Source organism: Pinus tabuliformis, chromosome 2_2, assembly GCF_031772625.1.
Source record: "Pinus tabuliformis cultivar Carrire ecotype Pingquan chromosome 2_2, CPIR1, whole genome shotgun sequence".
Taxonomy (NCBI): Eukaryota; Viridiplantae; Streptophyta; class Pinopsida; order Pinales; family Pinaceae; genus Pinus; species Pinus tabuliformis.
The window spans coordinates 676,737,594-676,753,676 of record NC_142300.1 but is presented as its reverse complement, the minus strand read 5'-3'; the positions used below and the strand labels follow the sequence as shown (position 1 = coordinate 676,753,676).

At 33.3% G+C, this 16,083-nt stretch overlaps 1 protein-coding gene across 2 annotated transcripts in view; it reads right to left on the bottom strand.

Annotated features, from left to right (window-relative positions):
- The window catches only part of LOC149194462 (uncharacterized), a 122,843-nt gene extending 107,028 nt beyond the window's left edge, over positions 1 to 15,815 (bottom strand). Inside the window, exons 1-2 of one of the 2 annotated variants that reach the window (XM_089405094.1) lie at positions 14,878 to 15,811; positions 12,060 to 14,769 (exon numbers count right to left, since the gene is read on the bottom strand). In XM_089405094.1, the coding sequence (XP_089261220.1) occupies positions 13,016 to 14,769; positions 14,878 to 15,271 (2,148 nt within the window). In that variant the 5' untranslated portion in view covers positions 15,272 to 15,811 and the 3' untranslated portion in view covers positions 12,060 to 13,015. Of the gene's footprint in view, positions 1 to 12,059; positions 14,770 to 14,877 lie in introns of those variants that run through there. The other variant, XM_089405093.1, reaches the window with a different exon arrangement.
- Between the last annotated feature and the right edge of the window lie 268 nt (positions 15,816 to 16,083).

Genomic DNA, 16,083 nt, shown 5'->3' with positions numbered 1-16,083 from the left:
TATTAACACTGGTTTTGTAAATATGTCTATAAAGTTTTCTCGAGTGTCAACCATTTTAAGATCTACTCCACCTCCATTGTTAACCTCTCTTACAAAATGGTACTTCATATCATTATATTTAGTCTTGCTATGGTAAATTGAATTTGCAGCCAAATGTAGTGCACTTTAACTATCACAAAATACATGTACATTATTCTTCTCTCTCTCAAGTTCACCTAGAAGTCTCTTCAACCAAGTTACCTATTTGCAAGCATGTGATACAACAATTTATTTTTCCTTTGTGATGGATAAAGGAAATTGTTTCTTAAAGCTTGAACATCCAACTGATGGATCCCCTTGCGAGAGTAAAGACATATCCTATAGTAGATCTCCTCTTTTCCAAATCACTTGAAAAGTCAAAGTCAACACATCTACAGATATCGAATCACCCATTTCACTACAGCTCAATGCTCTTTTCCTACATTTGCTATGAACTTGTTGAAAACACCCACTTCATGTGAAATATTATGAATAATACAAACAATCGCATACATCATACTTCCTACTACATAAACATACTATAAAAGAGAAATATACTCCATTTTTTCTTCATTTCTAGGACATAATCTGAAAGAAAGCTTAAAATAAGAAGACAAAGGGATATTAACTAGTTTCACATTCCTCATCCTGGGGTTCTCATGCATTTTCTCTACATATTACAACTATGAAACTTGAGCTTACCATTTTTCTTATCTTTGTGTATTTCAATGCCGAATATTTTCTTTACATCTCCTAGATCCTTCATATGAAATACCCTATCCATATAAGCCTTTAACCTATTAATCTATTCCATGTTTTTACTTGCAATAAGCATATCATCAACGTAAAACATTAAGATAATGAATTATTCCATTCAAACATTTAAAGTACACACAATGATCATACTCACTTTAGTATAATTTTGGATTTCATGAAGGTATCAAACGTCTTGTACCATGGGTGACCACTTTAGGCCATGCAATGATTTATTGAGCTTAAAAACTAGTCTTCCATTGTGATGTGCACAAAACCTTCTGGATATTCCATATAAATATCCTCATTCAAATCTCCATGAAAGAATTTGGTTTTAGCCTCTAATTTCTCTAAATCTAAATCAAGCAAAGCAACTAGTGCCAATACAATACGAATAGAAATAAGTTTAATAACTAGAAAAAGACTTCATGGGAATCTATATCTTCCATATGAGAGTAACTTTTTGCAACTAATCTAGACATATGCCTTTCAATATTATTATCAATGTCTCTTTTCAATTTGAAGACTCATTTGAATCCAAAAACCTTCTTATCTTTTGGAAGTTCTACTAGGTCCCTTGTATTACATTTTCTCCAAGGAAACCATTTCCTCTTTCATTGTTGTTTTTCATTTGTCATTATTGATATCATTTATTGATTCTTGATAACAAGAATATTTTATAACATCAGTAACCAAAGTAGTAGATGAAACAAATTTTATATACCCTTTTGAAGATTTTTTATCCCATGTAGATCTTCTTTGTGTAGATTTTGGAACTTCAACATTTTCCTGAGTATCCTCATCATCTACAACTTCTTTATCTTCAGAAGCTTCTTCTTGATTCTATGTGTTTATAGATGGTTTAGTATCAAGATGAATTTATTTATTTGGTGCCTATTCCCGTTTCACAACATCTTTGGCGTGATCTCGTTTAGTAAGAGAAGATTCATCAAATATCACATCTCTATTAATGACGATTTTGTGGGCAGTAGGGTCCCACTACCTATATCTATTAGAAACATCATAACAACCAAAAAAGATATATTTATTTGATTTAGGGTCTGATTTAGAACATTCTTAGGAATACAAGCATATGCATCACAATAAAAAATATTTAAATTTGAATAATAACATGGATGACCTCTCTATACCTCTTCAAAAATTTTGTAGTTTATTGCAATAGATGGTGATCCATTCACCAGATAAAAAGAAATACTAATTTCTTCTTCCCATAACTCTTGTTATAAACTATCATTGCTTAGAATACTCCTTTCTCTCTCCAAAAGAGTTTTTTTTCATGAATTTTACCGCACCATTTTTTGAGGAGTCAAGTCAAGTCAATAGAATAGAATAGTCAAAGTCAATTCAATAGAATAGTCTTTTCAAGTCAATAGCCTTTCAATTTCCCAAGTCAAGTCAGTAGAATAGTCTTTCCATTTTGCAAATCTATCTCTCCATCTTTCACTTTCTGGGCAGATTTTTGAAAAGCACCTCTCCAATTCTGGAATTTTGGTATTTCTGAGCCACTCAAGTCTCTCACATCTGGAATTTTGTTATTTAGAATCAATTTACAAGTAATCTCACCCATATATTCTATACATGTTTCTTTCCTCCACTAAAATCGATTTCTTCGTCACTCTACCCCACTCATCTCAACTCCATTTTCTAACATACACATCTTCATTCATGAAAGGCCATTTCAATTGAACAAATTTTGGGCCCCCTCAAGACAATGAGGGCAATATTTCATTGGGAATGCAATATTTCGAAGAAAGTTTAGCGCCTTGACCCACTCAACTAAAGTCTATACATGTGGTTTCTTTGCTCCACTAAAGATGATTTCTTCTCCAATTATGTTAAAAGATGCTAAAACAACTTTCCATATAGTTGATACATTAGTTTTGTATTTGTTTTGAAGTCGAACCTAGTCAATAATAGACAGAGGATAGATGTAATTCCTCACAATAATCTTCATTGAAATATTGTTTATCGTAATCAATCTCCATACCACATTTGCAACCAATGCCCTTGAGAAAATGTACAAATCCTTGATACCCCATCCACCCCATTTCTTTGGTAATGCAATATAATCCCACTAATCCATGCAAAGACCCTACCTTATTTGTCCCCGCGCTATAAGTATTCACAACATTTCTTCTGAATTAAGTGTAAAATTCCTTTTGGAATCGAGGCAAGGGCCATCGAAAAGATCGGAATTGCTTCCAATATAGATTTTATCAGAACCAATATTCTTGCTCAAGATAACCATTTATGGCACCATAAGTTGATCCTTTTTTCTATCTTCATTATCATCCACATCTAGTTTGTCTTACTATAATCATTGGGTTTAAGCCTAAATCCCCAATATTTTATGCCTTCTTCTAGATCAACCAATTGTAAGGGATATATCACCCTGATGTATGATATTTCATCTCTAGAACACCCAGTAGATGTAGTAGTTGATTTATGCGGGTTTATTTAAATTACAGTTTCTTTTCTAAATAATTGGGTAATTTGATGCAGGGCAACATCATCCCTCCTGGATCCATTAAGAAATATCAGGACATCATCTACAAAAAGGAGGTGCGATAATGATATATTCCTGATGATACATGCTCATTTGAAGACCCCTCTAGAATTTTCATCCAATATTATTCTACTGAGACCCTCCATCACAAGTAAAAACATTAATGGGGAGAGGGGGAATCCCTTTCTTAATCCTCTTTCTGCGTGAAAAAAATCAGTAGCAACTCCATTGATTAACACTGCAAAGGAATTTGATGTGATGTAAGATACAAATTAGATTATAAAATTGATATGGAATCCCAAATGTGTGAGTAACATCCTAATATAATCGAGTTGGCTTTATCATCTGCTTTACCAAAATTAATCTTGAATCATTCCCTTCAATTTCCTTGTCTTTAAGTTATGCCATGCTTCTTGTGCAACGCCTATGGCTTCATGAATCTAATGTTTATCAAAAAATGTAAACTGTTATTTTGATATATGTTTGGATAGAATCAAGTTTAGCCTATTTTCAATTATTTTTTCAATAATCTGATAAATGCAATTGCATAAAGAAATAGGATGACAATCATCATAGGACTGTGGTTTGTCTACTTTCGAGATAAGTGCAATGAATTTTGGCATTGCAAGCATCATACATTTTACCTAAAGATCTAGACTCTTCCACCACCTTCAGAATGTCATTTCCATCTAAACCATAAAATTCCAGAAAGAAGTCAACTGGTCAACCATCTGAACCTGGGCTCTTATCTTCCTTGAACCAGTAAAACATTGTCTCTAGTTCACAAGTTGTTACGAGAGCCATTAATTCGACATTTACATCCTTGTCAACATATCGAGGAAAGAGAGAGGTAGTCTAGATAATTTTAGGAACAAATACATCTTGTTGATCCTGAAATAGGGAGCGAAAGTACCACAGCCCCATTCTTGCCACCTCACTGAAAGTATAGGCTTTCCCATTGTGAGCATATGACAATTCCCAAATCGTATTGATAACCCTTCTGCCTTTTGCATATTGTTGGAAAAAATTTGTATCGTCATGCCCTGCATGTAACCATATATCCTAACTTCTCAGTCTCCAAGTCTCTTCCCTCTCCTTAAGTAGTTTATTCTTTTTTAACTCTAGCTATACAAGTCACAATTTAGAATCATTATTGTCATAACCTACACCTCCAGGCATCTCCATTTTCCTAATTTCTTCTACAATTCTATTAAGTTATTCCTCATCACACTTTCTCTGATTCTTCAACCATTCCATTTTTTTGGTTTGATAGTCTTCAAATTTTCTTCAAAACATCTCACCACAGACCCCCATTCATGAACCTCCACATCTCTCCAGGTGTCTCTAACCATTTGTATAGTTTCCTCCTCCTTTAGCCATGATGATTTAAATTTGAACGAGGATTTTGGTTTCTGATATTTCCATACCAATTCTAAGAATAAATGGAAGTGATCACATACTCCCCCATTCCCTACCCACTTCCTGAAAAGTGGAATGATTTCCAAAAATGTATCTCTGATAAAAAAATTATCAATCCTTCTGGTTATCGACTCAAAACATGTCCTATGATTTCTCTAGGTAGGAACGATCATAGTTAATCTATTATCGACCAAATGATTGGATTTGATCAAATGGGAAAAATAATCAGACAGTTGATCTTGTTGAGCGTGTGTCCCCCAAATTTATGACAATCCTAGTGAGAAATTTAAATTCCCACCCATAACTATATTATTCAGGTGAATGAAGGATTTGTTCATCAATTTATTCTAGAACCGCACCTTCTCCATCTGTGGCCCATAAACATTTACCACTCTGATCTACGATCCAATTTCTTCTGAAAATATGTCAGCAGCTAATATGCCCTCACTTCTCCATATATTCATCACCTTCACAGTTATACAATTTATCCCTATTTCCATTGCCCCCAATCATACCCCTAAGCACATTTTCAATCTCCATACTAGAACATAATGTCTCCTTTAATAGGACCACATCAAGCATGTCCCCCAGAAACAATTGTTTCAATGTTAGCTTTTTGGGATGACTAGCCAAACCTGTACAATTCAAAGAGATAATCTTCATTTTAGGAAAAAACTTGGGGTTTATCGTGCTCTAAGGAACCCATCTAAGGAAATTTTGCAATCAACAATTATATCTTGACTGGTCTAGTGAATAGATTTTGGTATGTGAGATTTTCTACCATGAGGGATATTAAGAATTTTGGAGAGAGATAGCTGACCCAGACCTCCCTTTGAACCTAGTTGGATAGTTCCCTCAAACAGATCTCTTGTTCTAGATCTCACATTATATCTAGGGATTCTAAAGGTGTCAGATGGAAAATCATCAGGTTAAGAAATGGATGTACAGGGAGCTGGACTACCTACAATGAATGGTTCAATCGAATAGTGAATAACCCCCACATGTGATTTGGATACCCTTCCTATCATAGACTCCTTATTGGAAATAGATAATTAAAAAAGAGAAGCATTGTTATTTATACCATTAATAAGGGGAGGAGAAGGAGTACCTGTCATCAGAAGAGATGACCTTGAATCACTTTCGAGTACTTGGGGAGGAGAGTCATCCTAGTTGATCGTAGATCGATTCCAACAATCCTTTCCTGTGAACTCTGTTGTGATTGGGTCAAGTCCATTTACATTTGTCCCTCTTTCCCTTTATCCACATTATTTCCTATACTCTTCGGGACTTTCAAGGCACAAGAAGCCCCATTGCCATGATATTTTTGTACCAATGGACAGTCCTTGTAAATGTGCCCAACTTTATGACAACGATGACAGTGAAATGGTACCCCTTCATAACCCAATTTCTGATTGTGTGTGTAACCTTTATACTGCAGAATGAGGTTTGCCACTAAACCCTCCCTAGTATCCAAAAAAATGAGCACTCAAGCAAATGACATGTTACTAGCCTCTATGAATGATTGATAATAATCCAGAAACTTACCCAAATTGTCACCTATACGCTGAAAGATATCCTCAGTCCAGAGATGCATAGGGAGTTGCGACAATTTGAGCCAAATGGGTCTAGCCCCTAATTGTTCCCTTTCCGGGTCAAAGAGAGTCATCCATCTCTTAAAATGTATGGTTGTCTGTTCAATATTCCAGTGACTAGAAATTACCGAACAAATCTGCTCCGAATTGTCAAATTTCTAGGTGAACTACCCTCACGAAAATACTTGGATCTTCAACATTGTTTTCACATCCTTACTCCAGTTCTCCTAAACCCACTGTTTCAACATGTATCAAAATCTTAAATTACATTCCTTGTTTATTTCCAATATACCTTTTTTGGCCTTAAACATTTAACAATTTTATTTATTTATTTTATTTTATTTTATTTTACTTTATTTTATTTTTATTTATTTTTATTTTTTATTTATTTTTTATTGTTTTTATTTTTTTATGGTGCACTAGAGGACATTGATAGTTACAATTCTAGATGAAAAAAATAAAATGAAGATTGTTTGATAATGTTAGACCCTTTTATGTTGCACTAAAGGAATTCCTTATAATTTCATGGATATATATATATATATATATATATATATATATATATATATATATATATATATATATATATATTTGTGCATAAGAACATTATTTTCTCTACAACTCTACAAATTTTCGTAGCAAGATTCCATCATTTAAGTAGTCATAGGTTGCCCTAATAGAAACATGTACATTATATTTTGCATGAAAAATAACATACCAATATTAGAAAAACTCAAATTTCATATGAATGAGCACAATCTCTATAAATAAAAAAATACATATTTGGAAAATTAGTTCATTTTCCTACATTTCTGCTTTTTACACCATCTTTAAATTCATTGCACAAATACCCTAATCATTATTTCAAATTAATATATTATTTATTTCCCTAATTTTCATTCCCACTAAATCATCAGAGTAAACCATTATTAATTTTTACCCACTCTCCATCTTTTTTTCATTTCTTTTATTTATTTATTTTTTAACACATATATAAATTTAATATGATAAATAAACCAATAAAGTGTGGGCAGTAAACCTAAGTGATATATATATATATATATATATATATATATATATATATATATATATATATATATATATATATATATATCACTTAGGTTTACTGCCCACACTTTATTGGTTTATTTATCGTATTAAATTCCTTTTGATAGATAAAATTAACATGTTTGATTTCTTAACAAAAACTCCTCATTCCTCTCATTCCTCGTACATAAAATCACCACTTCGTTAGATTGTGAATAGGATTTCATTTACTTAACGAAATATGTTTTATAAAATGAATTTACTTTGCAATATAGTATTTTTTAGTATCCTATAGTTATAGTAGTCAGAAAACAAGTTTTTCCTTTCAAATTATGATAAATGTATTAAGGTTTAGCTATGATCTTGTAGAAGATCAAGCTATGGGTCTTAGTTTAGAATAATTTTTTCATTATTCAATGTAATTATGCCACTGTGTGTGAAAGGTCATGAAAATGGTCATTTATATTCTAAGAGGTTGAGTTAAGTGAGTCTAGGGTTATGAGCCATTCAATTCATGAGTGGGGATATGATGGTGTAGGGATTGCATCATTCAGAAGAGCTAGTGACATCTTGCCAAGCATTTTTGTGATCAAATCATGCCTATACTATGACATCAACCTCCAATACAACAGTCTGAAAGGTTCACTGCACAAAGTCTGCAGGGGGTGTTGTGCTTTTACCAAGGCATCAAATTTTGATGAGGAAATAGGGTTTTTTGAAATTTTTTCCATGTAGGTTTTTTTTTTTTTAAATATTGGGATCAACTCTACATCATTTTTCTTAGTCATAAGATTAGTGTTTGGTCAATTCATGAAGATAAAGATGTGTTGCACAACTGTGTTGCAGTTCTACTACAAGAAGAAGGTTTGGGGTTTGAAGGTTTGTGTTCAGCCTATAAGTTTTCTCATGGTTTTGAAACGTTGTATGGACCATTCCATGCCATCCTAGTACCCCCAGCATGTCAGATGATGACTAAAGATAGTATAAGCTTGGAGCACTACGCTTTCACATGGTCACTGTATTTTCACTATATCTCTTAAATCCTGTACCTATTTTCCATGAAATGTTTACAATATATGCATGGGGGTGAGATGAATAAAATCACTTAGTTTCAGGTCAAAATGCCTAATGGTTTTCGAGAAATGAGCCACCGTTATGTACAACCATTTTTGGATTTTATCGAGATCCGTGAGTTAGATTTTTCTCAAAATTTGTGTGGGGGAGGGATATAGTGATATTAAATTTCTACCAAAAAATCATCTCAATCCGGATTAGCATTTAGGATATATTCAAAAAATTCAGTCGTTGTGCTTTTGGACAGTCAACTATTTGACCATCAGATTCAACTCCAAAGCTTCCAAAACCAATTTTGAAGATGCTAAAAAGTGGCCATTAGTTTCCAAATTTAGGGGATAAGGTTCATCAACCTCTAACTACTCAAAACACTTGGCAACCTCTTCCAAATCGAATACTCCAGCTCTTAGTTATTCCAAACTTCATTGTAACCAATTCATTTAGGTTCATTTTCATGATTTTATTTCCAACAACTAATCTCTGTATTTAGAAATTCCAAATCCACTAATTTGGATTTAATATTATCATTAAAAATATATAAGGCATATGCAGATGAATGTACAGGGAGGTGGTTTGGGCAAGTGTGAGAAGACTTATTTTTGGCGCATATTGTAATTATTTTATGAGTTTTAATGAACTTGGTGGATCAAAAGTACCTGGTTAAATCTCTTCAGAGATTCATGTGATTCAGCTCTCTTATGTGTATGTTTCCTATTCTGTGTGTATCATATTTCTTCCTATGATGTTTAAAATAAAAACTTGTTTCAAAATTCATCTAATTAATGGTGATCTCTTGTAGTCATTTAGACATCCCATATGTTTTTCTTATTGTAATCATTTTAAGATTCATTCATTGTTTGACGCCTTGAGATGTTTATCTACTTTATTTATTTTTCTCACATTTGCAACTATTAATTGGCATAAGGAAGTGTTTCTATCTTTCCTCTAAACAAATTTTCCCGATTCACCAAGCATCCACCACGTCATTGATTTTAGCTTTTACTAACTTCATGTCCAATGGGTTTTTCTCTGCATTGCCACCACACTTATAAACTCTGCTATTTTCCAAAGATATAGCCATTGTTCTTCAGTAAAACTGGTATTTAGTGATTGAGTAGAAAGAGAGAACCCTCTCTGAAGCTGGATGGGCTATATTCCATCTTCCAATCGGTTTGTGGTTACCTTTGATTTTCTCTCTTTGGCCTAGAGAAATTACGGAGTGCTAACAGTATTAAAACCTATATAGTATTAACAAACATACATATTTAACAATTTATCTGTTTACTTTTCATTTAATCAAAATTCCTTTTGATAAATAAAATCAACATTTTTTATTTCTTAACTAAAACACCCCATTCCTCTCACTCATGATAGATAAAATTACCACTTATTTAGAATGTAAATAGGAATTTATTGACAAAAATAAGTTTTATAAAAAAAATTACTTTACAATATATTTTTAAAACATGTATAGATCTATTTTAACCATGGACCTAGTAAGTATCTTGAGGGATCAAATGTTTTGAGGTACAAACCTCTTTTAGAATGAAAAACTTGAGAAAATATTTGCATCTTGAGAGATGATCCTTCTCAGGGCTTGATAGATATGTGGTTAAAGTGAATCTATATTACTTCTCTCTCTCTCTACTTATGCATGTATACAGAGAGAGAACCATTAGATGCCCCATGTGCAATTTTCCATTGTTTAAATTTAAATTTTGAAATCATAAAGGGATTTAATGCTTTGAAAATTCTCACTTATTGTGTAGACTACACAACTTGAATTTGTAATTCCAATAGAACTTTGTTAAATTTTAGACAAAATTGAATCCCTGAACAAAATGTAGAACAATCAAAGTTTTAATTTAATTATCAATAATTATTAAGTGGAGGGTAGGGATTTAATCTCTATAGAATATTCTAAAATATTTTTAGTGTACATAATTTCCGAAATAGTTATGCATTTTTTCCCTTCTAATTAAATTCATTAATTAAAAAAATCTGATATTAAAAACAATGTCATATGAAATGAATTATAGATATTTGGGCATGCGCTATTGATAAGCTATGATATTACAGCAAATCCTATTTACATATTAAAAATATCCATGATAAACTAAGTGCTAATATCCATAGTTAAGAATCTTGTTACATGTTTTAAAAATATGTATATAAGTTTAACTTATTTATTAATTGTTTTTATCAATAATAATAATAATTTTAAATGTTATAGTTTAGTTAACTCTTATGGTTTTTTTTTAGTTTTAGCAACTTGAGAAATATGATATAGTAATTGGTTCATGCCTATTACCACTATAGGTCAATCTTAAGCACATATCTAACATGCTCCTAGAGAGATCAAACCTATTCAAAATAAAAATAAAAATTGCATCTATATATATATATATATATTTTTTTTTTTCATTTTCTAAATTGTATTTTCAAATGCAATATAGAGTACATAATTTAAATTTGCAAGTTCAAAAATTTTGTGTTGGATTTTAGGGAAAATTGAATATATATATATATATATATATATATATATATATATATATATGGGGAAAAAAGTAAAATACTAATATGATTTTGAATGTTTTATCCATAAAAACTTATTTTTTGCAATTGATTTATATGATATACACAAATTTTTAAAGCAATATATAGTATATATAAATTTGTTATTAAAATATTTTGCATAACATGCTCATTGAGACATTTTATCTATGGACTAGATTTTCCACATTAAAATAGTTTTTTTGTTATATATATATATATATATATATATATATATATTTCCAGTTTATTTAAATTATCTGTTGAAATATTTTTGAAAAATATAAGGTTTAAATATCTTACACGCCCATGTTTTTTACTTGTAATTACTTTATCTCTTTTTAAAGTTGATACAAAATTATATTATGGCATGTGGACATCCAAATATTTTATTTAGGACTAAGAGTGCGTGAAATATTTTTACCACATGATTGGACATAGTAGGGTTGAGATTATTGATGTTTTATAATGCTTTTACTTAAAATTGACTAAACATGCATATTCATTGCTTTTCTATTTAGATAATATGTTGTTTATTTTAAGAGGAATATGTGTCAACTCCTCATTGAACATAGACAAAATCACACATCACCCTCATATTGGGCCCTTCTTGGCATAATGAATTGATGTCTATCGGTATTTGCCTGTCATTTAATTTATATAGTTGTACTATTATATACATAATTGACATTGAAATATTTTAATTAACATGAGTAGTGCAATATTTTATTTATAAACCACATCATCTACATTATATTTTTTGTCTTTCAATATATCTTTAAATATATATCAATATTACTTCATCCTCCACTTTAAAAAAAATTATGAAGTTCATATTAGAATAAATTAGTTAACATATAGGTTCGGGTCATGTTAACTAGGTTGTATAATGCTCTTGTCGACTCAAATGATAATATTGTATTAATGCATACCATTAACTAAAAGAAAACAAGTAACTACATTGATCATTTTAACAATGAAAAAATAGCAAATGGAGAGTTATGCTACATTTATGTTGATATAAAATATTCTATGTATTGCACTATAGATTTTAAACCATGATATATATATTTATATATAATGAACTTCAATATATACTTTATTTTCTTGTACAATAAAGTGAAATCTTTGGGCTAGTAAGCCCATTCTAAGTAGGGAATCGATATACCCCAAAAAAGGGGCGTGGTATGTTTGGGGACATAACCCAATGATTAGCTCTTTTACATAACACAAAGATACTAACCACTCCCCCAAATCCAATCCCCATTCCTATAACCAATGCTATCAATGATATATTTTCATTGAGTTGACTTAGCCATCCCACTGTTACATTACTATTGCTAATAGCATTATCGCCATTTCTTTCTTTCCTTTCATTTTCATTGCATGAATCTAAAGGACAACCCCATAAGCACATATTATTTTGAAAAGAAGTTACATTGAAAGTAGAAAATTGTGTCCCTGTTGGAATTTTCCCGCAAAGGTTGTTTGATGAAACATCTAGAACAGCTAACTCGTGTAACTCAGAGAGTTCTTCAGGGATTGGTCCACTCAAATTATTATGTGCCAAATCTAGCTGCTCCAAAATAGATATTTGACTAAGAGTTGCAGGTATTTTCCCTTCCAAATGATTCCAAGATAAATTCAACAACCGCAAGTGGTTCATATTACCAATGCTTGCAGGGATTTCTCCTGTAAGATTATTACAAGACAAATCAAATATAGTATTTGTAGGCAAGAGATATGACAACTCATACTCAAACCCTTTCATATCAATTTCTATTTCTTCAAATGAAGCATTCTGACTTGACACATTTGAAAATTGGGAGAGTCTCTCAAGATGATTTGGTATGCTTCCATTGAATCTGTTGTTGGACAAATCCAACACATGCAATTTGGTGAGATTTGTCATGTGTTGAGGAATACAACCATGCAGATTATTATAACCAAGGCTTAAAACTTTCAAGTCATGAAGATCTGTCAAGTACAGAGGGAGTTCCCCTGTCAATCCATTTCTCCTTAAATCTAGCTGTTAAAGATGGGTACAATTGGCCAAAGATGTGGGAAGTACCCCAAATAAGTTGTTAGAATGAGCAGAGAAGACTTGCATATTAGTGCAATTTCCAAAGCCATTAGGAATTGACCCCTTCAAGTTGTTTTCTGATAGATCTAATACTGCAAGTGAAAGCAAATCATTTGGAATACTCCCCGAAAAGCTGTTGTTATATAAAGAAAGGTACTCGAGAGCCTTTAAGTGACCTATGGTATATGGGATGAACCCATTTAACTTGTTTGAATCCAAAGATAAGTATTGTAATGAATGAAGCTTTCCTATGGCTCTCGGAATTGCCCCTGTAAGATTGTTGTTTGAAAGGACAAGGCTTTCAAGGTTCCTTAAATTGGTAATAGCTTCAGGGATGCTACCAATGAACTTGTTTCCAGAAAGATCTAGGTCGGTCAATTGAGTCAAATTGGCAAGGGCTACAGGGATGCTACCAGTGAGCTTGTTTTCAGAAAGATCTAGGAAGGTCAATTGAGTCAAATTGCCAAGGGATAGAGGGATGGTACCAGTGAGCTTGTTTTCATAAAGATATAGGTTGATCAATTGAGTCAAATTGCCAAGGGCTACAGGGATGCTACCAGTGAGCTTGTTTTCAGAAAGATCTAGGTAGGTCAATTGAGTCAATTTTCCAAGGGATATAGGAATGTTACCAGTGAGCTTGTTTTCAGAAAGCTTTAGGTTGGTCAATTGAGTCAAATTGCCAAGGGCTATAGGGATGCTACCAGTGAGCTTGTTTCTAGAAAGATCTAGGTCGGTCAATTGAGTCAAATTGCCAAGGGCTACAGGGATGTTACCAGTGAGCTTGTTTCCAAAAAGATATAGGGAGGTCAAGTGAGTCAAATTGCCAAGGGCTACAGGGATGCTACCAGTGAGCTTGGTGGAAAAAAGATGTAAGAAGGTCAATCGATTCAAATTGGAAAGGGTTACAGGGATGCTACCAGTGAAATTGTTAAAAGAAAGATCTAGAGAGGTCAATCGAGTCAAATTGGAAAGGATTACAGGGATGCTACCAATGAAATTGTTTCCAAAAAGATCTAGAGTGGTCAATTGAGTCAAATTGGAAATGGCTACAAATATATTATTAGTGAGCATGTTAAATGAAAGGTCTAAGTAAGTCAATGTGGTCAACTTAGCAATGGTTCTAAATATGTCATCACTAAGACCATTTCCAGAAAGGTCTATGTAAGTCAGTGTGGTCAAATTGGCAATGACTTTAAGTATGTCGATAGAAAGGTTATTTCCATAAAAACATGAAAGAGCTAAATTGGTCAACTTAGGTAAAGTAGAAATGCCTCTAGGTACTTTAGTGAAACTATTTTCATATATGTATAGCTCACTCAAGGATGTCAAATTAACAATGGCTTCAGGGACGTTGAAGTTCTGATAAAGAGAAAGACTTCGGAGGGGAAGAGAGAATATCTCACAAGGAATAGAACCCAACATATTATCACGGGATATGGATAGGTGAGTAAGCTGTGTCAAATTACCCAGCTGTCGTGGTATCCTGCCAAAGATATCATTGTCGTCAAGAGCAAGGGACTGTAGATTCTGCAGCTGGCCCAATTCCGCTGGAATAGGACCCGAGAGCCCATTCCAACTCAGGTCAAGTGTTCGCAACGCCTTAAGCAGGCCCAACTCTGCTGGAATAGGACCCGAGAGCCAATTGTTGCTCAGATTAAGTGTTCGCAACACTTTCATCTCGCCAAAGTTGGGTGGAATTCTTCCTGCAAAAGAATTAGCAAAAACATTCAAAAAGTGCAACAATGAAAGGTTCGCAAAAACATTCAAAAAGTGCAGCAATGAAAGGTTGCCAACGGACCGAGAAAGAGTACCTTCCAAATATTTTCCAACCAACTCTATAGCCACTACTGTTTTGGTATGAAGTCTGCAGCGGATACCATACCATGAAGAGCATATGGTCTCCGAGTTCTCCGCCGTCCAGTTGAAGAGGATGCCATACGGATCTGCAGTTATGGACTTTTTGAATGACAAAAGCGCATCCAGGTCCTTTCTACCGTGGGTGTCGATTGATGATGCTACCAATTCACCTTCCTCCACCATGCGTTCAGGAAGCGAAGTAAAGCCATCTGATCCTTCATGATGATGACGAGTATGGGAATACAGATAAGGATGATGATCTCGGCGATGATGAGAATGGGAATACGTTGCTGCAGGCCCAGAGGCAACCTTGCACAGAAGTAATAATAATAACACAGGAACATCCATTTTCAGCCCTCCCACTGCAAAATCCTTCAATGCCCGGGAGTTGTGTGCTGTTGGCTATGTACAACGGCCCATATATAAAGAACTCTTGTGTGGAATTCGAGGACATTAAATCAACTTTATTCAAACCTTATGTTTCCACAAAATTCCAACATCTTCAGCCCCATTTAGTCCAGTCAATAAGGATAAGGATGGCGTTAGAGTCCGTGAATACTGAGATTTTATTTTTATAAAAGAAATTGAAATTTCTCTGCCATTCCTTTCGCTCCTCTGTCCCACGAAAGTTGATTTCTTGGCCCTTTGCGCAAACTCCCCCTTTCTTCGCTCCAGTAAAGTCAAAACAATATGGACAGCACAGGCTTGGGAGGACCTTAAACTCTCTGAACAGCTCAGGCTTGGGAGGATTTTCTGAACATGAAGAAACTTCCGCCTGGGTTCCTCATCCCTCTGCCCCATTCACGTCAATTTTTGGGCCCCTGTGCCTCACTCAAGTCAAGTCAATTGAATACACCCAGAGCTCTGTAATTGCCTTCCACTTTCCCAAATCGATTTCTCCATCTTTAGTTTTACCCGTTTTGTCTCTACAACTCAACGTTTGACGGACGATGGAGTTTGACAAAACTGCAATGTTGCATCAACATCACAATCACTTGAAATACGCATCAACGCTCGCTGCTGTTCACAATTATAAAATTTATTTATTTAATTCGCAGGAAAGAGAGTTTATAAAATAATTAAAATAGATGATCATATCTCTTTATTAAAATAGATCATCATAGCTAAAATAAGACATTTGAAAGTGTGATGGCTGGTGG